This window comes from Dama dama, chromosome 11, assembly GCF_033118175.1.
Source record: "Dama dama isolate Ldn47 chromosome 11, ASM3311817v1, whole genome shotgun sequence".
In the NCBI taxonomy this organism is placed as follows: Eukaryota; Metazoa; Chordata; class Mammalia; order Artiodactyla; family Cervidae; genus Dama; species Dama dama.
This window is the reverse complement of record NC_083691.1, coordinates 55373-83213: the sequence shown is the minus strand read 5'-3', so window position 1 is coordinate 83213 and position 27841 is coordinate 55373. Positions and strand designations below refer to the sequence as shown.

Genomic DNA, 27841 nt, shown 5'->3' with positions numbered 1-27841 from the left:
TGTCCACATTCAAGGGGTCTCATCCCTCTGGGCTCCTTCTAGCCCAGAACAGGGTCAAGGTGGAGGCTCCTGGCAGGGTGGAGCCTGGTTCTGGGTGGGAGCCAGGTTCTATGGCCCGTGGGCCTCCAGGCCAACAGGATGATCCTCTGTCCTCCATAGACAAACCCAAGAGGGCGGCATCAAGGAGTCTGTCTCCTGGGGCACTCAGAGGACCCAGGAGGTACCCTGCGAGGTGAGGACACCCCTGGAGCGTGGCCACTCCACAGAGATCCCGGTGGTGCAGACAGGAGAACCGGTGAGGGCTCCCAGGGCTGGGGGCCGAGTTGGGGGTTGGGTGAGAGTGGGTGGGGGAGGGTGAGAGCAGCATGGAGGGTGAGGCTGGGATGTGGGGGGAGGTGAGAGTGGGATGGGGTGGGTGTGACTGGGGGGTTGCTGTACCCCCAGGCTGTGGACGTCCAGATGCAGAGCATGGCCCTGAGAGGCCCTGACGGGGAGCCCCAACCCGGGCTGGAGAGCCAGGGCCGAGCGGCCTCCATGCCCCGCCTGGCAGCAGAGACTCAGGTTGGTGGTCTGGGAGGGTTGGGGTCGTGGGAGGGGGTTGGAGGTGAGGAGACCTGGCATAGAGGAGCTTTGCATCCCACGGGTGGGCTTTGCTGGGGTGAAGCTTCCCAAATGCACCACGTCCAGGACAACCCCAACCCCCTTGGAAACCCTCTGGAGGTGTTGTCAGGCCATCTAGAATACCCACTGCCCACTGTGCTCAGCGCCTGTCTGGGCACCAAGGCCTGCAGCCCACAGGTGGCCCTGTGTCCCCGACCTAGCCTTTCCCTCTCTGTGGGACACACCTCTCTCACCCTAGCCCTGCTCCTCCCCCAGAAATCAATGCCTCCTCCTGCCACCCTTTCCCCTTTCATGTCCTCTCAGAGGCCCGGGGGGTGACCCTGTTCTTTCTCTGGGACACTTGACAGCCTGGCAGGAAGCCCCTGGGTTGGGGCTGTGTGCTGTGTGTTTCCTGGGCTGAGTCCCTAGGCAGAGCACTCTTCCAGTCCCTCCGTGCCCCGTCTCTGCCCACTTGCTCAGTGCCCTCCTGGCCCGGCCACCTCCCCTTGGTGCCATGTTGGCGCCTCTTCGCCCTCTGTGGTGCTTGACCTTGACGGTGGCTGTGGGTGAGCGTGTTTCCACGGGTCTTGATTTCAGCCTTGGAGGAGCAGCTTCACAGTCCTGGATGGATGGAGGGCTGGCAGAGTGGTCAACCACGGCTGCCAGGCAGCTCTGGGTCCCACTTGGGAACCTTCCAGCCAGGCCAACAACCCCTCTTCCCAGCACCTTTCTTGTCCTGTAGGGACTTTGAGGCCCAGAGGCTACCTGGGCCTCACCTGGCCTGGGAGAGGCAGCTTGTGCAAAGGGTGCTTTTGAAGAAAGGGTGGATCTCAGGTGGGGAAGAGTATTCCAGGGAGAGGGGAGGGCCTTGCGGTCCCTGAACCCCAGCCCCACAGTGGTCCTCCACAGGCCAGGCCCTCCTAGGCACTATCCTTCCCCCTGTCCCCACCTTCCTGGGCACTCAGCCTGCCCTGTCTGGGGAGATACCCCAGCTTTGGGGATGGAGCCCCAGGTCCATTCCTCCCGATGGGATGTGTCCTGTGGTCTGCCAGCCCCCATAGCCTGGGGGCTGCCTGGAGTCTGGACCCCACTCTCAGGCTGTAAGCCCACCCGTGTCCCCGTCCACAGCCACCCCCAGATGCCAGCCCCATGAAGCGCTCCATCTCCACACTGGCACCCCAGCGGCCCCACGTGGCTCATCTCTGCAACGCGGCCCTGGACCGTGCTCCAGTCAGCCAGGCCGCCCCCCACCACCACCACCGCTGCCATCGCCGCAGGGACCGGAAGCAGAAGTCCCTGGAGAAGGGGCCCAGCCTGTCTGCAGACACAGATGGCGGTGCGTGTGAGGGGGCTCTCAAGGGGTGGTGGCTCCAGTTGGGGTCCAAGAATCCCTGCGAGACCTTCTTCCCTTCTGTAAGTCATGACCCCATGGGCAACTCTGAGTGTGGAGACAGGACAACCTCCCAGCCCTTCCCCTGGGATCCCTGCTGGCCCTGAGGAACCAGGCCTGGGTGAGGTCTGTGTCTCCCCAACCCCAGTCACTCGACTGACTTCCATTCTCCCCTGGCCAGCACCCTATAGCACCGCGGGGCCGGGGCCCCCACCGCCCCCAGGGGATGGGGCAGCAGGCTGCCGACGGGAGCGCAGGCAGGAGCGGGGCCGGTCCCAGGAACGAAGGCAGCCCTCCTCCTCCTCCTCTGAGAAGCAGCGCTTCTACTCCTGCGACCGCTTTGGAGGCCGTGAGCCCCAACAGCCCAAGCCCTCTCTCAGCAGCCATCCGACATCGCCCACGGCTGGGCAGGAGCCAGGACCCCCGAGACAGGTATGTGGGCCCCGGGAACCCCCCGTGCTCCCACCTGCACCCCATTCCCTCGGGCCCCGGGAGGGAGTCCTCTCCTGTCCTGGTTCCCAGGCCAGATCCTGCTCCTGGCTTCCTGGCCTGTCCATCCTGCCTGGCGGGGCCTTGGCCCTCCTGCTTCCCAGTGCCTTCTTTCTCTCCTTCCCGCCTGAGATGGGCTGGGCTGTGCTCTCCTCTTCCCTGGCCCTGTGCCCAGCCCCTTCTGGCACTGCTTTCCCACCCTCCTGGGGCCGCCCTTGTTCATCCCACCTGCCCGCGCTCCCTGGCTTCCCTCTGTGCACCCTGTCCTTTGATTTGGGTTTGCTCTGTTCCGTTTTCTTGCAGGGTAGTGGCTCCGTGAACGGGAGCCCCCTGCTGTCAACATCTGGTGCTAGCACCCCGGGCCGTGGCGGGCGGAGGCAGCTCCCCCAGACCCCGCTGACGCCCCGTCCCAGCATCACCTATAAAACGGCCAACTCCTCGCCTGTCCACTTTGCCGGGGCTCAGACCAGCCTCCCTGCCTTTTCCCCCGGCCGGCTTAGCCGTGGCCTTTCAGAACACAACGCCCTGCTCCAGAGAGACCCCCTCAGCCAGCCTCTGGCCCCCACCTCTCGGATTGGCTCTGACCCTTACCTGGGGCAGCGTCTGGACAGCGAGGCTGCGGCCCGCACCCAGCCTGAGGACACGCTCACCTTCGAGGAGGCCGTGGCCACCAACTCGGGCCGCTCCTCCCGGACTTCCTACGTGTCCTCCCTGACCTCCCAGTCCCACCCCCTCCGCCGGGTGCCCAATGGCTACCACTGCACTCTGGGGCTCAGCTCGGGCGGGGGCGGCCGGGGGCGGCACAGCTACCACCACCCTGACCAAGACCACTGGTGCTAGCCGCACCGCCCGGCGGGCGTGTCCAGGTGATGAGTTTTATCATCCGCGCTGGGCCCCAGGGGCACTCGGAGCACTGAGGTGGGCAGCAGCCCTGGGAGGAGGGCCTGCCCCATTTCTCCTCCTCCAGCGGGATGAGCGGTTTGTAGAGGGAGGTTGCTCCCTCTCCACCCCTTCCACGCTGCCTCCCTGGGTCTAGGCACAGACCCCACACAGGACACGGCTGTGTGTGCTGAGGGGGACCCGGTGAAGAACCCAGCATCCAGGGTGTGTGCTGGGAACGTTCCGTAGGAAGTCTGCATCTTGTAGGGATCATCTTTTATCCAAATGTATGGTACAGAGGAGCAGGTGAGACCTCAGGACAGAGTCAGTGTAAACGGAGGTCTCGTCAGCATCCTCACACCAACAGTCTGGGCGCCCTTCGTACCTGAAATGGCAAACAAGCACTAGAAACACATGCAGATACGGTCCTCTCCCGACAGCCAGCCCTCACAGGGACCAAACCTGGACAACATTCTTGATGTTGGCTTCGGTTTTTAGTTACAACACCCTTCACTCTTTTGTCGACTCTATGTATTCAATCAAAAAATAAACAACCAGAATAATGGGGAAGGGAACAGGAACGTAACAGTAAAATAGCCAGCCTGTATGAGGATCTCAGCCTTTCAGGATGTGTGTTCCTGGCTTGCTCAAGGAGATGCTCTGTGTCCAGTACAAGCGGCCAACAGGACCACCCAGCTCCCGCTGCTCTCGACCAAGTGCCTGACCTCCGAGCCCCTCATGCAGGCTCCCAGGGGCCCATCACCGTAAGCGGGCTTTGTGGAGACTATTCCAAACAGCAACTGAGTAGAAGGCAGACGTACTGGAGAATGTGCAGAAAACACCCAGTAGATTGGTCGTAGCTGGGATGAAGCAGCTGTTGCCCCTTTTCCTCAAACCAGTAGAAAGGCTGCAGGGCGTGTGGAGAGAGGCCCATGTGGGCGATCAGACTGTTCTCCACTCGATTCTCAGGGATGCAGGGTGCGATCTCTGTCGTTGTGCAAGTTTCTTTCCACAGAAGGCTCACTGGGGAGAGGCTGGTACAAAGGGGGAGATGGCACAGTGGGGGCAGAAGTGCCCAGGTGTGTGAGCAGATGAGGGCAGTTGGGAACCACACTGAACCAAGGCTGGAAATGGGATGCAGGAGCAACTCAGCTGTGGCTGCTGTGCTGGGCGTCTGAGCCCACACTGGCTCTGGCATAAGATGTGGGACAGCAGGCAGCAAAAGGAAGTCCAGCTTCAGGGCCACATTCAAAACAGAGAGACCACAGTTAGGATGTGGTACATAAAACACTGGGAGACCCTTTGTTTTGTGAATGAAGGGAACATTTAGATGAGTCGATTCTGGTATGTGCTCCATATTTTGAAGTGTGAGATAATCTCTTTGCTGGATCATTTGAGTGTTCCCATTGGCTTTTACCCCATGATTCTCCTAAAGAAACTTGGTGTGTGATGTGCGTGTGCGTGTCTGTGTGTCCCAGTGAGTGGATGCCGTTAACCCATAGGGCTATGCAACAAAAGACACACGTTTAACAGAAATAAAACACACAAGACCGCCACCTGTTCTAGGGTTTCAGCATGATTGTGACCAAACCATTTTATAGAATTTCCTTACTCGAAGGCACAACACTCTGAAACTTTAAGATAACAGAGTATTTTACTCCAATAGGATACGACGAAAATCAGAATCTCCGACTGTGCATGTGATCACTGGCTCCGGTTGCAAAGCAGAAGGATGTGTATCTTGGTACTGATGTTTTGTCTCTGGTCCCCCCAGCCCATATTATTTTGAATGTATTCATTCTGTGCTGAATCATAGCTGCTTCCCCAGGCCATATTGGGCAGAGAATCCACTTTGCTAGACCCACACAGCCTTGCTGGTTTGTCTGGATCCTTCCAGACACTGGAATTGGTGAAAAATTTCAGAGAGTGAGGGAGAGACTGTCTTGTTTTCCCAACTCTGTGTTTTGTTTCTGTGCTGTCTCTTCTCAACTATCATATTTCCCTCAAAATCTCATAGTGAGTTGCCAAATTTGAAATGCATCAACCAGTTGTCTGCATCTGGAACCAGTCAAGCAGTGGCTGTAGTTTGAACAAGTTATGTGTGCATGTAAAATATATACATATATACATATATTCAAGTATGTGCATGAAATGTATATCTTCGTACTTTTTGATACAATGTACTCATTTGTTAATTTTTAATTATATTTGATATAAATCAAAGGTTTGTTGCAAAACTTTATATTTAAGAACAGTGTTAAAAAAAAAAAAAAAGAGAGTCCCAACCATGCAACACAACTGGGACTCACTTTTAAAAAAATTCTGTGATTGACTAGTTTGCTGCCTGAGTAATATTTATCAGCCAAACTTTGGATTCCACTGTTGTTTCTACAATGACATTTTGTATGAAGCAAAGTCCTTGGATTAAAATAAAACTTAGCAAAAAATCAAAAACAGAACCCCACCATGCTGCTGGGTGATGTATACAAGGGGTGTGGAGGCAGACGTATGAGCTGTCTCCGTGGGCATGTGGCTGAGTGCACAGTGAGCAGAGCTCAGAAGAGGCTGAAAACCTCTTCAACTTGCTCTGGGCCTGGTTAAGATGCAAGGATTAGCTCAGCTTCGGGGTGAGGATCCAGGTAGACCTATGGCTGGAGGAGCCAGGGTAAGGCCTTACAGGGGATGTGGTTGTTTTTTAGGGTTAGGAATATAGTGGTGGGTAGGTTAAGGTTGGGGATGAGCAGGCATTGGCTGAGGTTTGGGGTGACTGTTAGCTACATTAGTGGTTAGAGGTCAGAGTGACAGTGTTAGATTTGAGTTAAGTTTGGGGTTGAGGTCGGTGTAAGTTAAGAGTTAGGGTTAAGAATTAGGGCTTAGGATTAGGTTTAGGCAAAGGGTTTGTCCATATAACCACTAACAATATAGGGTTATGTGGGTATAAAAATTAAGATTTTGTTCAGTTTAGAGTTCATTTAGAAAAGACATAAGTGAGCAGTACTAGGTTCACACAAAAATAAACATTATGGTTCTGATTATACTGGAAAAAGGGATTGGAGTAGGGTTCGAATTTTTAGCCTGTTCTGATATGGGCCTATGTTTAGAGTCAAGGGTGGTGTAGGACAATGGTCAGGTCAGAGGTTAGGGTTAGGGAGTACTGTAAGGTTCAGAGTTAGAGGATCAAGATTAAGGATAGAAATTCAGGCTCAGTGCTCAAGGTTAGAAGGTAAGGTCAAGGTCAGTGTTGGAAGGTCAGGGACAGAATTAGAGGGAACAGTTAAGAGGATGAGGTTTTGAGGAACCAGAGTCAAAAGATGCAGGTTAGAGGGTCAGTGTCAGGGGTTAGGTTAGATGGTCTGAGTCAGGGTCAGGGTTGGAAGTCTAGGGGCTAAGTCCAGTACCTAGGGGTAAGGGATTAAGGAGTATTAGGGCACAGAGTCGGACACAACTGAAGAGACTTAGCAGTAGCAGTAGCAGTAGCAGGGTTTAGATTTAGAGGTAGGAGGGTAGGTTTAAAGGGTTAGGGTTAGTGTTAGAGTTAATGGTAGAGGTTTGGGTGTTTGAGTTGGTGTAATAATATTGGCGTTAAGCATAACTGGTCCATGCCCCCTTTCCCTCTCCTCCATAACTCTGAGGCCTCTGGGATGAACAGGACTTTCCCTGGTTTGCTTGTGGGGGTGCGGTTGACCTGGAGTGCTGGTCGTCACTTCTGAGTCCTGAAATCTGGGGCAGAAGAATGAAATGTCTGTTCTGGTCACCAACAGTGTCAAATCCAACTCAGCCTCGGTCAGTGGTTGTTAGGGCCTCAGCAGGTTGTTATTGTCCACAGAGTTTCCTCCCACCATGTGACCTGGGGAGGGCAGTGCCTGCCCTACTCTGGCTGGATGGCACCAGGCCCAGCACAGGCCTGACTGAGGGCATTCAATGGTCATGTGTGAATTTATACAGAACTTGGTGCAGCGACTGACCAATCCCCAGGTGCTGCCTCTTGAGTGCTTGTGGGGCCCTTCTGGGACCACAGGCATCCCCTGTCCCATTAGAGTGGGCATCAATGGACATCACGTCTCAGGACAGCCCTTGACCTCTGACCGTTCAGGCAGTCATCCGTGGTCCACCAGCTCAGACAATCCTGGTCCCTGTCAAGCCCGTGTCGCCAGTTATTGAGCTGACCGTGTTTCTGGGCCATTGAACAGCTACCTGGGCAGTGTGGACAACCCCTTGCGATGTTTCAGTTACCAACATCCATGTGACTGAGAAAAGGGTCTCCCTCTCACAGCCTTGCAGCCTGTCAAGAGAGGCAATAGCAATCTAAACATTTGTGTGTCCTTGTTCACAACAACCATCCAGCAGACCATGGCCCTGCAATCCTTTGGCCTGCCAGGTGTCACAGATTTTGACAGTCATACTCATCATGACTCAAAGATATGGGGGCAGCTGTGCCTCCTCAGGGGAGGTTCTCGCTGAGGCTGCTGGGTCTTGGGGAGCCACGTGCACCCATGTGGGCTCTGAGAGCTGCCAGTCCTGGATTCCATGATGTGGAGCAACCTTGAGCCTCTGACTGCTTCACTGAGCAAGTAGTCTCTGCTCTTTTTAAGAGAGGGAGGAACTGGATAAATGAGCAGTATTGCTCTTGGGGGCTGGGTAGGTAATGTGGCTGGGGGCAGGTGTGACTCCTAGGCTCCCACCGAGTGAGGTCTGTGCCTTTTGCAAGTGGAAGGGCTTCTTGCTGTCAAGAGAGGACCAACCACAAGGGCACTGGACAGGTGGCTGCAGCTCCTGACCCTCAGTCAACCCTCTTTCCTTGGCCTTCACGTCCCACAGCTGTTCCGTGGGCTGTCAGTGATGTGGAGTCTGCTGTTTTCCTCGAGCCAGCATGTTCTTGAGTCAAAGCCTGGAACCTCAGCTTTCCTTAGGGAACTTCTTACCTGCTTCTAATATGAATGTTTTCAGAGAGTTGACCCCATGTTCCACCCACCTTGAAGATGGGCATATAATCCACATCTAGGCAATCCTATGTTCTGTCCTCTGGGTGCTCTGATGGGTTCAAGGATGATAATATGACCCAAGTTAGACCAATGGCATTTAAAGCCATGGCTTTCAATGGAACACAAGGGAAGGAGAAACCTTTCCTAGTAGCATGGACGGTGAGTGGTGTCAGCCTGGAGTTGCTGTAGGCCCTAGAGACAGTGAGTGAAACCGTGCCTGTGAATGGGGCCCCCCAGAGTCATATAGCAGGACAAAGGGTTGGAGAGGGACCAGGTCACACTGTGAGAGTGTGAGCGCCTTGACCTGCCAGGTCTGAGCCTGTTCTTAAACTTGCCACTTAGAAATACTACTTTATTTCTACCATTTAAAATATATTAAATTATTTTACTTCAGAAGTATGTCCAGTCCCTAGGGATCAGAAAAGTCCTTGCTGACTCACAATAATCAGTACTCTCTGAGTCTCCTGCTGCATGGTGTCCGCATTGGGTGGGGCACATCTGGGGGAGGTGAAGACGTTGGGTGGGCTGAGATCTTAGGGGGCCTGCCAAACATCTCCTGTTTGGAGATGTTCTGTTCCTTCCCTGTCCCGGGAACAGGAAATCCCAGAATAATGAGAGGAGAACCAGTGGGGGAAAGAGTTAATTGGTTTGTATCTTCTGTATTTTCGAGTCCATCTTGTTAATGTGTGTTTTTACTAGTAAATCACTCATTTCCTCTTGGTTGCCAGTGTGATACAATAGGTTTCTCTTATTTGATTTTTATTTTCTCCTCCTTTTAGTTTTTTTAAATGTAATCCTTACAGCTAATGAACAAATATTGATACCTTACTATGGGCATTCCTAGTGGCTCAGATGGTAAAGAATCCGCCTGCAATGCAGATGTGGGTTTGATCCCTGGGTAGGGGAAATCCCCTGGAGAAGGGAATGGCAGCCCACTCCAGTATTCTTGCCTGGAGAATTCCATGGACAGAGGAGCCTGGGGGGGTGTCGCAAAGAGTTGAACACAACTGTGACTAACACTTTCATTCAAACTTTTCCTGTTCCAGGCTTCCATCCATGGTACCACATGATATGTAGTCATCAGGACTCTTTAACTTTCCTTGTCCTTGACAGTTTCTTAGACTTTTCTTTTTTCAATGACCTTGACAGGAGAAAGTCACTATGTGGAGCCCACACTTCAGGAGAGGGATTGTAGGTCCACCCCCTTGATGGATGGCTGAATGTGTCTATCATTTATTTAAAATTCTCCTGCATAAGAGATTTTTATTTATTTATTTATTTTAGAAATAGAATAACCAAAAATATTTTACTAAAACATAAGTTTTACAGAAGTTTCCAAATAGGCCATACAAAATGGTCACAAGCTTTTTCTTGAAGGGAGAATTCTACACTTGATGGCAAGGTCACAATGTTATTAGTGAGGGCTGTGATGTTTACTGTTCCCATTTTGGTTTAAACAATCAAACTTGCCACCTATGGCATCTAAATGAAGCTAGAGAAAGTATTCTAAAGAACTGGTTAGCTGCTTTTAACAAATGCAATTAGAGCACCATAAAAATGAGGAAAGGAGCCCATAAAATTGAAATAAAATGACCTTCCCCTTGACAAAAAAAAAAAAAAAATAATAAAGTAAAGAAAAATACCCACACCGCTGCAGCTAACCCTGACAACTACCTTCATCTGCGGTGCGTGCGTGTGAAGTTGCTTCAGTCGTGTCCAACTCTTTGCAACCCTGTGCACTATAGCCCACCAGGTTTCTCTGTCCATGGGATTCTCCAGGCAAGAAAATTGGAGTGGGTTGCCATGCTCTCCTCCAGGGGTCTTCCCAACCCGGGAATCAAACCCTAGTCTCTTAAGTCTCCTGCATTGGCAGGTGGGTTCTTTACCATGAGCACCAGCTGGGAAGCCCAGTTCATTTCCAGCGCTTTATACTTACACTATGAAGGGGGAAACGAATAAAAGCAAAGGGGGGCCATTGCTTTTAAATGTTTTGCAACAATCCAGATGATACTTCTAGGCTCTACAACAGTGAATCAGGACAAGACATAGATTTGCTAATGTACATTTAATCGCCAAAGGACTGAAGATGTCTGGGTTTTTATTCTGTAAGGTTTCTGTGTTCATTAAATGCCAAAAAAAAGGAGGGGGGCGGGTAGAAATCTTGGCACAACAGGAGAATTGATGCACTTGATGATTGGGTCAATTCAATATTATTCACGGCATATAGTCTAGTCTATGCTCTAGCTGTCTTTATGGCTTGGGCTTCTTTGGTCTTCCATTGCTCTCCTACATCATTGACTAATGGATCATCTGGATTGGGAGTACTTAACAAAGCCTGGAGTGATAGCAGAACTGTGTGGATCTGCAGTGCTGGGGGCCATTTATCTTTCAAAATATCTGAACACATTCTTCCCAACTTGTCTACATTAGGATGATAATTTGGGGTCATGGAATGTACTTTAGGGGCTGCCATTGGGTATTTTTCTGGAAGGAATAATTCAACCTTAAAAATCCCTTCCTCAGGGGGATTCCTGAGGGTCAGCAATGACCGCATGAAAATAATGGGCATTGCTCTCATGTGGTTCTGCCAGCAAACATTAGGATTCCTGATAATCCTGCAGGGCAGCCCAGTCATTTAGTCAGATCTCTGGCTTGGCCTCTGGTCTCATCTCCTGATATTTAAGTTTAACCCCATCAACTGTCTGGAATTTTCCTGCATTGAAGATTTCTATCCAATCCCATTGATAAAATACCTGTGCAACCATTAATTTTTACTAGTGTGGATACTTGGATAGTTAGGTTAAGCTTTTGGTTATAATCCAGCACTATAGTATTTGGTTGCTCAGTTTATTCTGTTTTGACTGTTGATATTTCTTTTCCTTTGGCTCCTGTTTCCTTTGACATCATTCCATATGTGAATGTTTTTTCCTGCCTGTTTTGACTACTTAGGTTTCATTTCTAGGAGACCTCTGTGTGCAGGAATTACATTTGCTTGTTTTTCCTCTTTTGATCTGTCTTGTGTCAATTTTATTATTAGCCCAGCCACAAGATTTCAAGAGGGATAAAACTCAAAGAGTCCTAATTGGGGCACAGGGATATCTTCTTGTTGTATTAATTTGTAATTCCCTAATGGTGTATGATGGAGAAGGAAATGGCAACCCACTCCAGTGTTCTTGCCTGGAGAATCCCAGGGATGGGTCGCACAGAGTCGGACATGACTGAAGTGACTTAGCAGTAGCAATGGTGTATGATGTTGAGTATATTTTTGTATACTAACTGTATATCTTCTTTATCCAGGTGTTTGTTCATATCTCTGCCTATTTTTAATGGGGTTGCTTGTGTTAGAGTTCTTTGCATATTTGAGGCAGAGTCTTTATTAGATGTGTGTTGGCAAAAATTTTTTCTTCCAGTTTGTGGCTTGTATTTTGATTTTCTGAATATGGCTTTTCACAGAGTAGAAATCTTAAATTTTATAAAGTCCATGAAATTCCTTGCTCTTTTTTTGTGGATTGCCTTTTTGTGTTGTGTTAAAACTCAAAGCTCATGATCTATATGACAAAATCCATAATTTTGAATAGTTTTGCATTTAAAATTTGTCTATAAAAATTTTTGAGTAAGTTGATTTAAAGTTTGCATCTACATTCATTTCATTCTATACAGTTTCCAACTAAGTGTTGTTGTTGTTCAGTTGCTCATTCGTGGCCAACTCTTTGCGATTCCATGGACTGCAGCATGCCAGGCTTCCCTGTCCTTCACAGTCTCCCGGAATTTGCTCAGACTCATGTCCATTGAGTCAATGTTGCCATCCAACCATCTCATCCTCTGTTGCACCTTTCTCTTCAGCATTCTTTATGGTCTAACTCACATCTGGAAACTCACATACATGACTACTGGAAAAACCATAGCTTTGACTATATGGGCTTCTGTTGGCCAAGTGATGTCTCTTTTTAAAAAAAATATACTGTCTGTTTGTCATAGCTTTTCTTCAAGGAGTAAGTGTCTTTTAATTTCATGGCTCAGTCACCATCTGCAGTGATTTTGGAGCTCAATAAAAAAAGTCTGTCACTGTTTCCATTTTTTCCCCATCTATTTGCCATGAAGTGATGGGACCAGATGTCATGATCTTAGTTTCTTGAATGTTGAGCTTTAAGTCAGCTTTTTCACTCTCCTCTTTGACCTTCATCAAGAGAGTCTTCAGTTCTTCTTTGCTGTCTGCTATTAGGATGGTATCATTTGCATATCTGAGGTTATTGATATTTCTCCTGGTAACCTTGATTCCAAGTAAGTATTCTTTAGTTAGTTTGGAAAAGTTATGGGATATTTGAATTTCCACAGGTTAATAGATTCAGCAATTCTGCCAGCTTCCCTGGTAGCTCACCTGGTAAAGAATCTCCCTGCAATGCAGGAGACCCCGGTTCCATCCCCGTGTCGGGAAGATCCCCTGGAGAAGGGAAATGGCTACCCACTCCAGTATTCTTGGCCTTCCCTGGTGGCTCAGACTGTAAAGAATCCGCCTGCAATGTGGGAGACCTGGGTTCAGTCCCTGGGTCGGGATGATCCCCTGGAGGAGGACATGGCAACCCACTCCAGTATTCTTCCCTGGAGAATCTAAATGGACAGAAGGGCCTGGCGGGCTACAGTCCATGGGGTCGCAAAGAGTCGGGCACGACTGAGGGACTAAGCACAATGGATTCAGCAATTCTGCCAGCAGGAAAGCCCTGCGTCCGGTGAACTGGGAGGTAGGCAGGGCCTGCACTTCCCATACTGATCACGGGGTGGCGCTGAGCCCGCTTCGCTGACCCACGGCACATGCGTGTTCCCTTTGGCCTTAGCGGGGAGCGCCGCTGGGAGGAGCTGGGTCTCCTCAGGCACGCCTGGGGTTTCTGCTGGGACGCCCGGTCAGCGTCTCTGCTGACAGGAGCTCAGGCTTCTTCGGACTCGCTGGGGTTTTGGCTTCAGGGTAACATGGGGTAGCGTCCACAATAGTGGGGACTGGGTTTCCTGATGAAAGGAGAAGAAGGTGAAGAAAAACGGAGAAGTGAGTAGAAGCTTCCTGTGTGCAACCCACAGCTCTTCAGGCGATACAGAAGGCCTTGGTGTGGAGTTGTTTCAGTGAGTTTTCTGTGCAGTGTAAATGGTATCCAGGGTCCGTCTTTGGCATGTGGTGTCCAGTTTTCCCAGCACTGTTTCTTTGGGGCTGCCCTCCCCTTGGTACTTTTTCGTGTATTAAAGGACTGCATCCATGAGGGTTGGATTCTGGGATTTCTGTCCTGTTCCTGTGTTTGGGTTCGGGTTTAGAGTTCGGTTTAGGGTTCGGGTTCGGGTTTGGCTTCGGGTTCGGGTTTGGGTTCGGGTGTTAGGGTTAGAGGGTTAGATTTAGGGTTAGGGTTAGGGTTTAGGGTTAGGATTAAGGGTTAGGGTCAGGGTCAGGGGTAGGGTTAGGGGGTAGGGGTAGGGGTTAAGGCTTAGGGTTAGGGTTAGGGTTTGGGTGTTGGGGTTAGGGTTAGGTTTAGGGGTTAGTGGTTCAGAGGTTAAAGTGTCTGCCTGCCATGTGGGAGACCTGGGTTCGATCCCTGGGTCAGGAAGATCCCCTGGAGAAGGAAATGGCAACCCACTCCAGTATTCTTGCCTGGAGAATCTCATGGACGGAGGAGCCTGGTGGGCTACAGTCCACTGGGTCACAAAGAATCATGACTGACTGAGTTAGGTCACTGACTGAGTGACTTAACTTTAACTTTAGGGTAGGGGTTAGGGGTTAGGGTTAGGTTTAGGGGTTAGGGGTTAGGGTTAGGGTTAGGGTTACAGTGGACATGAAATTTAATAACATTTCAACAAATTGTTGTGTGAGCTATTTAATACAGTATGAATGAGTGTACATTCCTGCCATCAATTTATCCCTTCAACTATATCTATATTTGTAATCTAGCTCACAGATACTATCTTCAGCATCCTTGACTTTCTTACTCCTAGATGAATGTTTAAATGTGGAGTCACTCATTCACAAAACATTCAGGGGGCCCTCAGGGGCTTTGAGCTGGGCCTGGACTTCTGAGAATTAACAGGTATGGACTAGGCTATCAAAGTTCACAACACAGGGGTAGGCTAAACAAATGAGTTGCCTAATCAGAGCTCAGGAGAAGGACTTGTTACTCCCTCCTGCAAGAATGAGCATTTGAAATCATGCCCAGATGATGAGTTTCTACTCAAAAGCGGGTAACCTAGTGAAGTCTTTCAGTTATTTTTTTATTTGTTGCTTTTCAGTCATAAACCTCAGGCTTGTCAGGGTTGTGAGTTGCTTCTTCTTATTGGAGTAGGAGGCTCTGAGGTAGGGATCCTGTCGCCTTCTTCATCCTGGACTGTCCACTTTACACACTGCCCAGCATGTCCTTAAGCTTCTTCATCTTGGACCGTCCACTCTACAAACTACCCAGCATGTCCTTAAGCTTCTTCATCTTGGACCGTCCACTCTACAAACTGTCCAGCACATCCTTAAGCTTCCCTTAGTCAGATGTCTTAGCATATCCCTCCCTAGCACAGCACAAAAGAACTGAGGTTGAAAACATCTCTCAGATGAATGATATAAAGATATATGAATAAACTTCATAGAACTATGGAAGTTTTAATCATTTTGTAAGGAGTTTAGAAGTGCTTTGGATTAGATTGCACTACCAGTGATACTGTGATCTCAGGCATATAATCAATCATTTTTTTTTTTTGCCTCAGCTTTATGATCTATAATGGTGATAGCTATATACCTACTTATAGGTACTGTAGGATTGTTTTAAGGTTTAAGTAAGTTTATTCACATAAAATGCTTAAAGTCTGAAATATTGTGAAAATAATGTAACAATAGAACAGCCTACTATTGTTGTTGTTCTTACTAACTATAAAGATGGTGATGATATCAGACAGTGTGCTAAAGATTCAGGACAGGAAGGCAGCCATCTCCAGGATCTCTGTTTTCTCCTATTCTCACCTGTGACTGGATCCATGAGGAGGATATTTTTGCAACAGGATTTGGGAAATACTCACCTTCTTGTGTTTACTGTGCCCCACTCTGAAGGCCATCACAGAAGGTTTACCTAAAAAATGATGAGAATCAGTGTTTTGGTTGGTAAATGTTTCCAAACTCTGGGCATTCTAATTAAGGACACATAATTCTGAGCCAGAGAGTGACAAGGACAAGGATTACCAAAGGAGGAATGGAAAACGATTTCTGTATCATCAACTCTGATGCTTCCACTGGGAGCATTACATAATTTTCTTACAATTAAAAAAAATATGAAACTTCATCTGTGCCTCATCTAATGTCCATAAAGTATATAATAAATTTACTAGCCTTTCATGACAAAAATACTCAACAAAGTAGAAAAAGAAGGAAGTGACTGCAATATAATAAAGGTCATATATGAAAAGTCTACCTCTAACATCATAGTCATCAGTGAAAGGCTGAAAACTTCTCTAAGATTCAGAAAAAAGGCAAGGATGCCCATTCTCAACATTTCTATTCACCATAATGTTAGAAGTCCTAGCCAGGGCATTAGGTTAGAAAAGGAAACAAAAGGCTTCCATTTGGAAAGAAAGAAGTAAAATTATGTCTGTTCACAGAGGACATGACTTTATGTACAGAAAAATCTTTAAATTTCTACACACACACACACAAAAACCTGCACAGAAAGTTGCATGGTACAAAATCAACATTCAAATACCTTTCTATGCATGAACAATGACCATTCCAAAAAGGAAAATAAGAAAACAATCCTATTTCTTTTTTATTTTTTTTAAGCTACAGTCAAGATATAAATTCAAATTTAAAAAAATATTTATTTTTATTTATTTATTTGTGCCAGGCCTTTGTTGCAGCATGTGGGATCTAGTCCCCTGACCAGGGACTGAACCCAAGTTCTCTGCATTGGGATTGTGGAGTCTTAGCCTCTGGACCCCCAGAGAAGTCCCAATAATCTTATTTATAATAGCATCAGAAAGAATGAAATAATTGGGAGTAAACTTAAGGAGATGAAAGACTTATACATTGAAAACTACAAAGTATTGCTGAAAGGAATCTGACACAAGTAAATAGAAAGGCATCTCATGTCTATGGATTTGGAGTCTTAATATTATTAAGCTGTTCATACTACCCAAAGCAATTTAAAGATTCAATGCAATTCCTATTTAAAATCCTAATGGATTTTTTTTCTGATATAGAAAATCCATCCTACAGTTAATACTGAATCTCAGAGGACCCCAAATAGGCAAAACCATCTTAGAAAAAACAGCAAAACTGGAGGCCTCTGATTTCAGAACATATTACAAAGGTACATGAACTAAAAGAATGTAGTTTTGGCATAAAGTGTGTGCTTAGTCGCTCAGTCGTGTTGACTCTTTGTGACCTTTTGGAATGTAGCCCACCAGGCTCCTCTGTCCAGGGGATTTCTCAGGCAAGAATACTGGAGGTGGTTGCCATTTCCTTCTCCAGGGGATCTTCTTAACCCATGGATTAACCTGCATGTCCTGTGTCTCTTGCCTTGAAGGCAGATTCTTCACCTGCTGAGCCACTGAAGAAGCCTGTTGGCATAAAGAGAGACATGTCAATCAATGGAACAGAATAGACAGCAAGAAATAAACAGAAATACACTCTTGGATACACGGTCTAATGATTTTCATCAAGGGTGTCAAGACAGTGGGGAAAGTTTAATCCCTATAACGAATGGTGCTGAGGAAACAAAATATCCATAGGCAAAATAATGAAGATTTTACATCATGAAGAAAAATCAACTCAGAATGGATTAAAGACCTAAATGCAAGACTTGATAAGACTCGTAGAGGAAAACAAGGGTGAAGCTTCATGACACTGACTCAGCAATGATTTCTTAGATATGGTACCAAGTGCATAAGTATTAGTAACAAAGTAAAAATAGACAAATGAGATTGCATTAATCTTAAAACCTCTGTGCAGCAAAGGACACAGTGAACAGAGTGAAAAGGCCACCTACAGGACGGTAGAAAATATTTGTAAAATATGTTATCTGATAAGGGGTTAATAAGCATACACCAATATGAAGCCTACCTATAAGTCAGGAAGAGAACCTGATTGACCATGATGGCACCCTGATATCAAACTTCCATGCTCCAGCATTGTAGGAAAACAAATTTCTGTGGTTTAAGGAATGCAATCTGTTTTGCTATGGCAGTCTGAGCTGACTAACACAGCGGGAGAAGGAATTCAATAGACATTCCTCCAAAGAAGATACACAAATGGCTAACAAACATATGAAAAGATGTTCAATATTATTAATCAATAGGGAAATACAAATTGAAACGTTCTGTGATGGGCAATATGAATAAGAAGATAATAGCAAGTTTGGTAAGGATATGGAGAAATAGGAACCCTTATGCACTATTGTTGGAAATGTAAAATGTTGCAACCTTCATAGAAAACAGTATGGAGTTTCCTCAGCAAATTAGAACTGCTATATGATCTAGCAATCCAACTCAAGAGTATATTTCCATAAAAAAAATTGAAAGCAAGATCTTGAATAAATAGTGTGTACATCTATGGTCATTGCAGCATTATTCCCAGTTGGTGAGATGTGGAAGCAATCTAAATGTTCACTGGTGGATAAACAGATAAAGATTATGTATAAGATATATCTGTTATATACACATGCACACAATGGGATGTTTTTAAGCCTTAAAAAAGAATTCTGTTATATGCTACATCAGGGATGGGTCTTGATGATATGCTAAGTGAAATGAACCAATCCAAAAAAGACAAATATTGCCGGATTCCACTTTTATGAGGTATCTAAATTAATCAAATCCATGGAAACAGAAAATATAATCGTGGTTGCCAAGGGTTATGAGGAAGAAGGATTGGAGAATTGTTCCTCAGTGGGTTAGGGCTTCAGTCATGCAAGATGGAAAAGTTCTACAGATTTGTTGTACAGCAATGTGCATATATATCCCTGGTGGCTCAGCGGTAAAGAATCCGCCTGCAATGCAGGAGATGCAACAGACGCAGGTTCGATCCCTGGGTTGGGAAGATCACCTGGATCAAGAAATGGCAACCCATTCCAGGATTCTTGCCTGGAGAATCCCATGGACAGAGAAGCCTGGTGGGCTACAGTCCATGGGCACGCAAAGAGTCAGACACGATGGAGCGATTAATACTATGGCCACTAACACTAATGTGTACATAGTTAGCAAGAGTGTACCATATACTCAGAAATTGTTAAGAAGGTAAATAAAGATGTGCAGAGGTATGGTGAACCATGACATATATATTCCCTATGAAGAATCTCTCTTCACGTCAAAACCTTTGCAGACAACCAAATGTTTGGTTTTCATGTCCCTTTCACTAGTTTTAATAACCTAAGGGAACAGAGGGACTTCCCTGGTAGCACAGTGGATGAGAATCTGCCTGCCGATGCAGAGGACACAGGTTCGATTGCTGGTCCAGGAAGATTCCACTTTCTGTGGGGCAACTAAGCCTGTGTGTCACAAACTACTGAGCCTGCATGTGCTCTGCAATGAGAAGCCACTCACCGCAACCAGAGAAAGCCCGTGCATAGCAACGAAGACCCAGTGCAGCCAAAACGAAATAAATAATTTTTAAAAATCTGGGACAACAGAAATTCATAGATGGAGAATCATAGAACTATCTAAATTGTTTTCTCCAGTCTAGGAAGATTAACTTGTCTAAGCAGTAGAAAAGGAAGTGAGCTGCTCACTTCTATTTTATGATGAGTGTACTTCATTTTATTTACCTGATGCTGTCTCTGGTCAGTGAAATGTGGGAATGATCAGGGAGAATAAATAGATCTCTCAAACCCTTTCCCAGAATTAAAACGAAGAATTAGTTTCACCTTAGGGTAAGAAGATCATGTGTTGTTGTTTTATATACATACATAAATAACATATCTTGACATAATATGTTAATCATTTCCTCTTCTAAGAGATTTAATCCAATAACCAATTATGAGATTAGTATTAAATCTCTTTGGTGAATTTATTTCTAAGGTTTCTTTAACTGCCTTTCACTAAGAATGTTTAGCAAAAATAATCCTTTTTAAAAAGAATGATAAATTTTAAACATAAAACTTTTGAGAATTACACTGGAAAACCTATACATTCATCTTCATTCAGGCTTATGTCAATATTTGGCCACAACCATTCAGAATGCTGAAAATTATGTTTTCTTTGTTAATGGCTGAGATGTAGTTGAGACCTAAGCTGAGGCTGGTTTCAGGAAGACACCTCTAAATCCTCCTGGCCCCTCACCTTGCTGCCTTGGTGTCCATTCTTCATCAGAATCCTCAGTGTCATCTACTTGGGGTTTGATGACCTGCCTGTGGTGATGTATGAAAGCTGGTTGAGCGACTCTGAAACCTGGAAAGAAGCAAAATATTTGTCCTAAGAAGGAGGAACAAAGCACAGAAGCAATGGAAAGTGTCACAAAGTCAGGGAAATCAGTAGGACGGGCTGGGGGAATCTAGAACAAGGCAAGAGGTGAGCTCTGCACTGCAGGGTCAACCTCCCTCTGGTACAGAACTGTAAACATTTCCTCCAGGTTAGTCTCCACACAAAAGGGAACTGTGAGCAGGTGAAGCCACCTAAGAGCCAGCCAAGTGAACACTGAGGGTGAAGACCTGTTTCATGTTTCCCAGGCTCACAGGCACCCAGCACTTCCTGTTACCTATAGCAATCAGCGCTTCGTAGTTTCTTTTCACATTCCTATATCGGATTTTTTCCCATTCTCCCATCTCTTCCCTTTCTTCCTTGGAGATGTATACAGAGATATCTTTGAAAGCATCTTTGGCCTAAGGAAAATAATAGATTTCATCAGTGATTTACTAATCTAAGTCAGACCTTAGAGCTGGGCCTTCTCCTCCACCTTTTGTGAAGGGAGTCACCTGAAGCTACTGGATGGTCTCTGTGAGATAGGGATGAAGACTTTCCTTCCAGACTGTGCCCTGCTTAACTGAACAAACACTGAGCACTTTCCTAGCTCTCCCTGGACACAAAGCAGTTGACGAATCTAGTGTCCTGTTTTGTCCCACTCCACCCCACCATCTCAGACAGGACCAGGCATTCCCATCCTGTTTACGGTCACAGAGAAGTTCACTTAGCTGCCCAGGCAAGCAGTCTGTGGTCCTTCAGGGACCAGTACTGTGTCCTTCCTATAGTGCTGGCTTAGAGCCCAGCTTTGCCACTTCTGCCTCTCACCGTGGGCTTCCATTCTGTTCTCCCGGCATCTCCCTCAGTGCTTTCCTCTGGCGACCTGTTCGGGCTCATGGTCATGGGACTGCCTCAAGGCCAAGGTGCCTGTGGAAGAAGAAGGTGCTGAGACAGCCCAGACCACTGTCCAGAGCCTGGTCTGTCTTCCTTGGGTGGAGTGTCCAGGGCAGGAAGGTGAGGGGAAAGTCGGGGTGAGGGTATTGGTGGAATGGAGGGATCCTGACTAGCTATGACAGACCAGCCTAATGTGAACTAGATTTGGTTTCTTTGGATCCCCTACAATTCAGCCCCTCCATGAAAAGGTACTGGGAGAGATGTGTCTGTGGGTGACGGAGGGATTCCTGAGGAGACCTGGAAGCCCCTAACTGCTGGACTGGGGTCAGGCTGAAATCAGGGCTCTGTTCCAGTGCAGGAGAGGGAATATTTCTCCAAGAAGCGTTTTGAGGATCTCTGCCTGGGGACTCAGAAAAATCTGGGCATAAGGTGGGTTCTGTATCTAAGGGACAGGTCACTCGGCTTGAGGAGATCTGGGTCCCACGGGCTGAAGGAACTGGGGTCCTCAGAGGGGACTGGGGATCTTTTGGCTGATGTAGAATGCGCAGGGTGAGAGAACTTGGGATCTTTGAGGCTGAGGAAATCAGGGGTTTCTTATTAAGGCGCTTTAGGTCTCTGACAGGCAGGACAGTTGGGGTCTTGAGGACGAAGAGCTTTAAGAGCTCCCAGGCTGAGGTATTCAGGGTCTCCGAGGTTAAGGAAATTTGGTCTCTCTACGGGTGCTATTTTTAGGGTGCCTCAGGCTGAGGGGAACTGGGGTTACTGTAGGTATTTGAGAGTTGCAGCACTAGAGGATTCGGTGTTTCTGCGGGTGAAGGGACTTGTAGTCGCTGAAGCTGACGAGACCCAAGCTTCCTTCAGATTAGGACTCAGGTTCCTCAAAGCTGACGGGATTTGGGGCCTTCCACCCTGGAATTTGAAGCCGCCAGGCCAAGGGTTTATGACGGTTGTGCAGGTTTGCGTTCCCATCAGTCTCCCCGCTGTCCTGTGGCGCTGCCCAACCCGGCCTCTGGCGCGCTAATACCTCGGCGACGTCCAGTCCTCCAGCGCTGAGGCGAAGTGAGGGGCGAGCAGCCGGCCTGTACCCTGTCAGGCACGAGCGACCAATCGGCCTTGCGACCGAGGCAGTCTGGCCAATAGGCCCCGGGAGTGTGCGGAGCGCGATGGAGGCCCCGCCCCACCGCTCGGGGATTGGCTGCTCTAGGGGCGCGTCTGTCAAGAAGCCTCCAGCGCGCAGGAGTATCTCGGCCATTTTTTTGCTTGTTTTCAGGCATGGCCTCTTAGGCCTGGATCCTCAAGTGAGCGGGTTGTCCTCAGGCTGGATGTTTCCTTCCAGTGCCCTCAACTAGAATCTTGGCTCCACCAGACTGTAGTCGTGCTCCCGGACTTTCTCCTAGGCCCATCTGTGCCCTACCTTGTCAAATCCAGTTTTGGCAAGAACTCTATGTGATGAGTACTGTATTATTCAGGGGAAAATCGTGTAATTAACTAAATTCTGATGAGACACAAGATAAACAACATATGGTCAAAGATTTAAACACAACTCATGGAATAAGTATGTTAGAAAAAACTTGGAGGATTTTAAACCTCAGAGTAGAAGTGGCACTGATGGGTCATCTGTATATTTAATGTAGGTATTAAAAGCTTTCAGAAATGAGGTATAAATAAAACCTCAAAGCCTTGCAAGTGTTTTCTGTAAAATGAGGCATTGAACTGGAGGACAAAGGGTCCACAGAGCTGAGTTTGCTTGACACCTACTGGCTTCACAAGGTAAAATAGGAAGAGTTTCTGGCCCTTAGCTAGATTTGCTCTCAGAAAAATAACGTGATTTGCGTGTATTGGAATCAAGACAACTGACTGTAGAATTAGTATCAAGTGGTGGTTGGGAGTCTGGATGGAGAAATGTTACCTGGAAAGTGAGTTTACCTCTTGGTGGGTGTTGAGCCAGAAGATACAACCCAGCCAAAGCTCATGGGAAGGAAAAGTGTATTACTTGCAGAACTATGGAGAACACCATGGAGCTTTCCAGAGCAGTATCTCTCTAAACTGCAAAGTTGGGGAAGCTTTAATCTATAGGTACAGGCATGTTCAGGCTTTCATGGTGGCTCAGCTGGTAAACAATCTGCCCATAGCAGAAAACCCGGGTTCAATCCCTAAGTGGAGAAGATCCCCAGAGGAGGGCATGGCAGTCCACTCCAGTATTCATGCCTGGAGAATCCAATGGACAGAGGAGCCTGGTGGTCCATGGGGTTGCAAAGAGTCAGACATGAGTAAGTGACTAACATGTTAACTGTACAGGCATGTTCGTTAAGGGTCTTGGGCTGTGGCAGACTCCAAGCTTCAGTTGATTAAAGTCTTGAGGGTTAGAACTAGTCACAATCAGCATCCCTTACATTCCAGCTGGTTTGGTATAGATATCTATTCTTAATGTAGATATAGATATCTATTCTTCTTCATATTCTTTCCCCTTATCAGTTCAATTCAGTTGCTCAGTCGTGTCTGACTCTTTGTGATCCCATGGCCTGCAATATGCCAGGTTTCTCTGTCCATCACTAACTACTAGAGCTTGCTCAACTCATGTCCATTGAATTGGTGATGCCATCCAACCATCTCATCCTCTGTCATCCCCTTCCCCTCCCACCTTCAATCTTTCTCAGCATCAGGGTCTTTTCAAATGAGTCAGTTCTTCACATCAGATGGCCAAAATATTGGAGCTTCAGCTTCAGCATCAGTCCTTCCAATGAATATTCAGGACTGATTTCCTTTATGATTGACTGGTTGGATCTCTTTGCAGTCCAAAGGACTCACAAGAGTCTTCTCCAACACCACAGTTCAAAACCATCAATTCTTTGGCAGTCAGCTTTCTTTATGGCCCAACTCTCACATCCATACCTGACTACTGGAAAAACCATAGCTTTGACTAGATGGATCTTTGTCAGCAAAGTAATGTCTCTGCTTTTTAATATGCTGTCTAGGTTGGTCATAGCTTTTCTTCCAAGGAACAAGCATCTTTGAATTTCATGGCTGAAGTCACCATCTGCAGTGATTTTGGAGCCAAAGAAAATAAAGTCTGTTACTGTTTCAATTGTTTCCCCATCTATTTGCCATGAAGTGATGGAACCAAATGCCATGTCTTCATTTTCTGAATGTTGAGCTTTAAGTCGGCTTTTTAACTCTCCTCTTTCACTTTCATCAAGAGTCTCTTAGTTCTGCTTCACTTTCTGCGATAAGGGTGGTGTCATCTGCATATCTGAGGTTATTGATGTTTCTCTCGGCAATCTTGATTTCAGCTTGTGCCTCATTCAGCCTGGCATTTCGTATGATGTACTCTGCGCATAAGTTAAGTAAACACGGTGACAATATACAGCCTTGATGTACTCCTTTCCCAATTTAGAACCAGTCTGTTGTTCCATGTCTGGTTATAACCGTTGCTTCTTGACCTTCATACAGATTTCTCAGGAGGCAGTTAAGGTGGTCTGGTATTCCCATCTCTTTAAGAATTTTCCACAGTTTGTTGTGATCTACACAGTCAAAGGCTTCGGCATAGTCAATAAAGCAGTAGTTGTTTCTCTGGACTCTCTTGCTTTTTCTATGATCCGGTGGATGTTGACAACTTGATCTCTGGTACCTCTGCCTTTTCTAAATCCAGCTTGAACATCTGTAATTCTTGGTTCACGTATGTTGAAGCCTCACTTGGAAAATTTTGAACGTTACTTTGCTAGCATGTGAGATGAGCGAAACTGACAATAGTTTGAACATACTTTGGCAGTGCCTTTCTTTGGGGTTGGAATGAAAACTGACCTTTTCCAGTCCTGTGGCCACTGCTGATTTTCCAAGTCAGCACTGCAAATTTTCCAAATTTGCTGGCATATTGAGTGCATCATTTTAAGAGCATCATCTTTTAGGACTTGAAATAGCTCAGTTGGAATTCCATCACTTCCCCTTGCTTTGTTCATAGTGATGCTTCCTGAGGCCCATTTGACATCACATTGCAGGATGTCTGGCTGTAGGTGAGTGATAACACCATCGTGGTTGTCTGGGCCATTAAGATCTCTTTTGTATAGTTCTGTATATTCTTGCCACCTCTTCTTAACATCTATTGCTTCAGAAATGGTCCATACCTTTTCTGTCCTTTACTGTGCCCATCTTTGCATGAAATGTTCCCTTGTTATCTCTAATTTTCTTAAAGAGATCTCTATTCTTTCCCATTATATTGTTTCCCTCTTTTTTTTTTTTTCATTATTCACTTAAGAGGTTTTTCTTATATTTCCTTGCTATTCTTTGGAACTGTGTGTTCAGATGGGTATATCTTTTTCCTTTTCTCCTTTGCCTTTAGCTTCTCTTCTTTTCTCAGCTCTTTGTAAGGCCTCCTCAGACAACCCTTTTTGCCTTTCTGCATTTCATTTTGGTGGATGGTTTTGATCATGGCCTCCCGTACAATGTTAGGAACCTCTGTCCATAGTTCTTCAGGCACTCTGTTTATCAGATCTAATCCCTTGAATCTGTTTGTCACTTCCACTGTATAATCATAAGGGATTTGATTTAGGTCATACCTGAATGGCCTAGGGGTTTTCCCTACTTTCTTCAATTGAAGTCTGAATTTTGCAATAAGGGCATCATGATATGAGCCTCAGTCAGCTCCTGGTCTTGTTTCTGCTGACTGTATAGAGCTTCTCCATCTTTGGCTACAAAGAAGATAATCAATCTGACTTTGGTATTAACCATCTTGTGATGTCCATGTGTAGAGTCTTCTCTTGGGTTGTTGGAATATAGTGTTTGCTATTACCAGTGCATTTTCTTTGCAAAACTCTGTTAACCTTTGCCCTGCTTCATTTTGTACTCCAAGGCCAAACTTGCCTGTTACTCCAGGTATCTCTTGACATCCTACTTTTCAAAAAAAAATTAATTTATTTTAACTGGAGGTGGATTACTTTACAATATTTTGGTGGTTTTTGCCATACATTGACATGAGTCAGCCACAGGTATACATGTGTCTCCCTGTCCCAACAGCCTCCCCCCCTTCCCTCCCCATCCCATCCCTCTGGGTTGTCCCATTACACCAGCTTTGAGTGCCCTGTTTCATGCATCGAATCTGGACTGGTCATCTATTTCACATATGGTAATATACATGTTTCAGTGCTATTCTGTCATATCATCCCACCCTTGTCTTCTCTCACAGAGTCCAAAAGTCTGTTCTTCGCATCTGTGTCTCTTTTGCTCTTGTGTATAGAGTCATCATTACCATGTTTCTAAATTCCATATATATGCATTAAGATACCATATTGGTGTTTTTCTTTCTGACTTACTTCACTCTGAATGACAGGCTCCAGTTTCACCCACCTCATTGAAACTGACTCAAATGTGTTCCTTTTCATAGCTGAGTATTATTCCATTGTGTATATATACTACAACTTTCTTATCCATGGACATCGAGGTTGCTTCCATGTCCTAGCTATTGTAAACAGTGTTGCAGTGAACATTTGGGTATGGGTGTCTCTTTCAATTCTGGTTTACTTGGTGTGTATGCCCAGCAGTGGGACTGGTGGGTCATATGGCATTTCTATTTCTAGTTTTTTAAGGAATCTCCACATTGTTCTCCATAGTAGCTATACTAGTTTGCATTCCCACCAACAGTGTAAGAGGGTTCCCTTTACTGCACACCATCTCCAGAATTTATTGTTTGTAGACTTTTAGATGGCAGCCATTCTGACTGGTGTGAGATGACACCTCATTGTGGTTTTGATTTGCATTTCTCTGATAAGGAGTGATGTTGAGCATCTTTTCATGTGTTTGTTAGCCATCTGTATGTCTTCTTTGGAGAAATGTCTGTTCAGTTCTTTGGCCCATTTTTTGATTGGGTCATTTATTTTTCTGGTATTGAGCTGCATGAGCTGCTTGTATATTTTGGAGACTGATTCTTTGTCAGTTGTTTCATTTGCTCTTATTTTCCCCCATTCTGTCTTTTCACCTTGCTTATAGTTTCCTTTGTTGTGCAAAAGCTTTTAAGTTTAATTAGGTCCTGTTTGTTTATTTTTGCTTTTATTTCCATTACTCTGGGAGGTAGGTCATAGAGGATCTTTCTGTGATTTATGTCAGAGAGTGTTCTGCCTATGTTTTCCTCTAGGAATTTTATAGTTTCTGGCCTTAAATTTAGATCTTTAAACCATTTTGAGTTTATTTTTGTGTATGGTCTTAGAAAGTGTTTTAGTTTCATTCTTTTACAGGTAGTTGACCAGTTTTCCCAGCACCACTTGTTTAAAGAGATTGTCTTTTCTCCATTGTATATTTTTGCCTCCTTTGTCAAAGATAAGGTGTTCGTAGGTGCGTGGATTCATCTCTGGGCTTTCTATTTTGTTCTGTTGATCTATATTTCTGTCTTTGGGCCAGTACCATACTGTCCTGATGACTGTAGCTTTCTAGTATAGTCCGATTGACATCCTGCTTTTGCATTCCAGTCCCCTATGATGAAAAGCATATCTTTTTTTGGCATTAGTTCTAGAAGGTCTTATAGGTCCCCATAGAACCATTCAACATCAGCTTCTTTGGGATTAGTGGTTGGGGCATAGACTTGGATTACTGTGATATTGAATGGTTTGCCTTGGAGACGAAGAGAGATCATTCTGTCATTTTTGAGATTGCACCCAAATACTGCATTTTGGACTCTTGTTGACTATGAGGGCTACTCCATTTCTTCTAAGGGATTCTTGCCCATAGCAGTAGATGTAATGATCATCTGAATTAAATTCTCCCATTCCAGTCCATTTTATTTCACTGATTCCTAAAATGTCAGTGTTCACTCTTGCCATCTCCTATTTCACCACATCCAATATCCCGTGACCCTGATGCTGGGAGGGATCGGGGGAAGGAGGAGTAGGGGACGACAGAGGATGAGATGGCTGGATGGCATCACTGACTCAATGGGCATGAGTTTGAGTAGACTCCGGGAGTTTGTGATGGACAGGGAGGCCTGGTGTGCTGCAATTCATGGGGTCGCAAAGAGTTGGACACGACTGAGCAACTGAACTGAACTGAACTAAATATCCCGTGATCATGAACCTAACATTCCAGGTTCCTATGCAATATTGTTCTTTACAGCATCAGACATTACTTCCATCACCAGTCACACCCACAACTGGGCACTATTTTCACTTTTGCTCCATCTCCTCATTCTTTCTGGAGTTATTTCTCCACTCTTCTCTAGTAGCATATT

The 27841-nt window shown here is 46.2% G+C and overlaps 1 protein-coding gene across 2 annotated transcripts in view; it reads left to right on the top strand.

Moving 5' to 3' along the window:
- CACNA1B (calcium voltage-gated channel subunit alpha1 B) overlaps positions 1 to 5451 on the top strand; it is a 202873-nt gene extending 197422 nt beyond the window's left edge. The window contains exons 43-47 of one of the 2 annotated variants that reach the window (XM_061156143.1): positions 160 to 295; positions 445 to 561; positions 1729 to 1936; positions 2172 to 2422; positions 2783 to 5451. In XM_061156143.1, the coding sequence (XP_061012126.1) occupies positions 160 to 295; positions 445 to 561; positions 1729 to 1936; positions 2172 to 2422; positions 2783 to 3319 (1249 nt within the window). In that variant the 3' untranslated portion in view covers positions 3320 to 5451. Of the gene's footprint in view, positions 1 to 159; positions 296 to 444; positions 562 to 1728; positions 1937 to 2171; positions 2427 to 2782 lie in introns of both variants that reach the window. The other variant, XM_061156144.1, reaches the window with a different exon arrangement.
- Positions 5452 to 27841: the final 22390 nt, after the last annotated feature.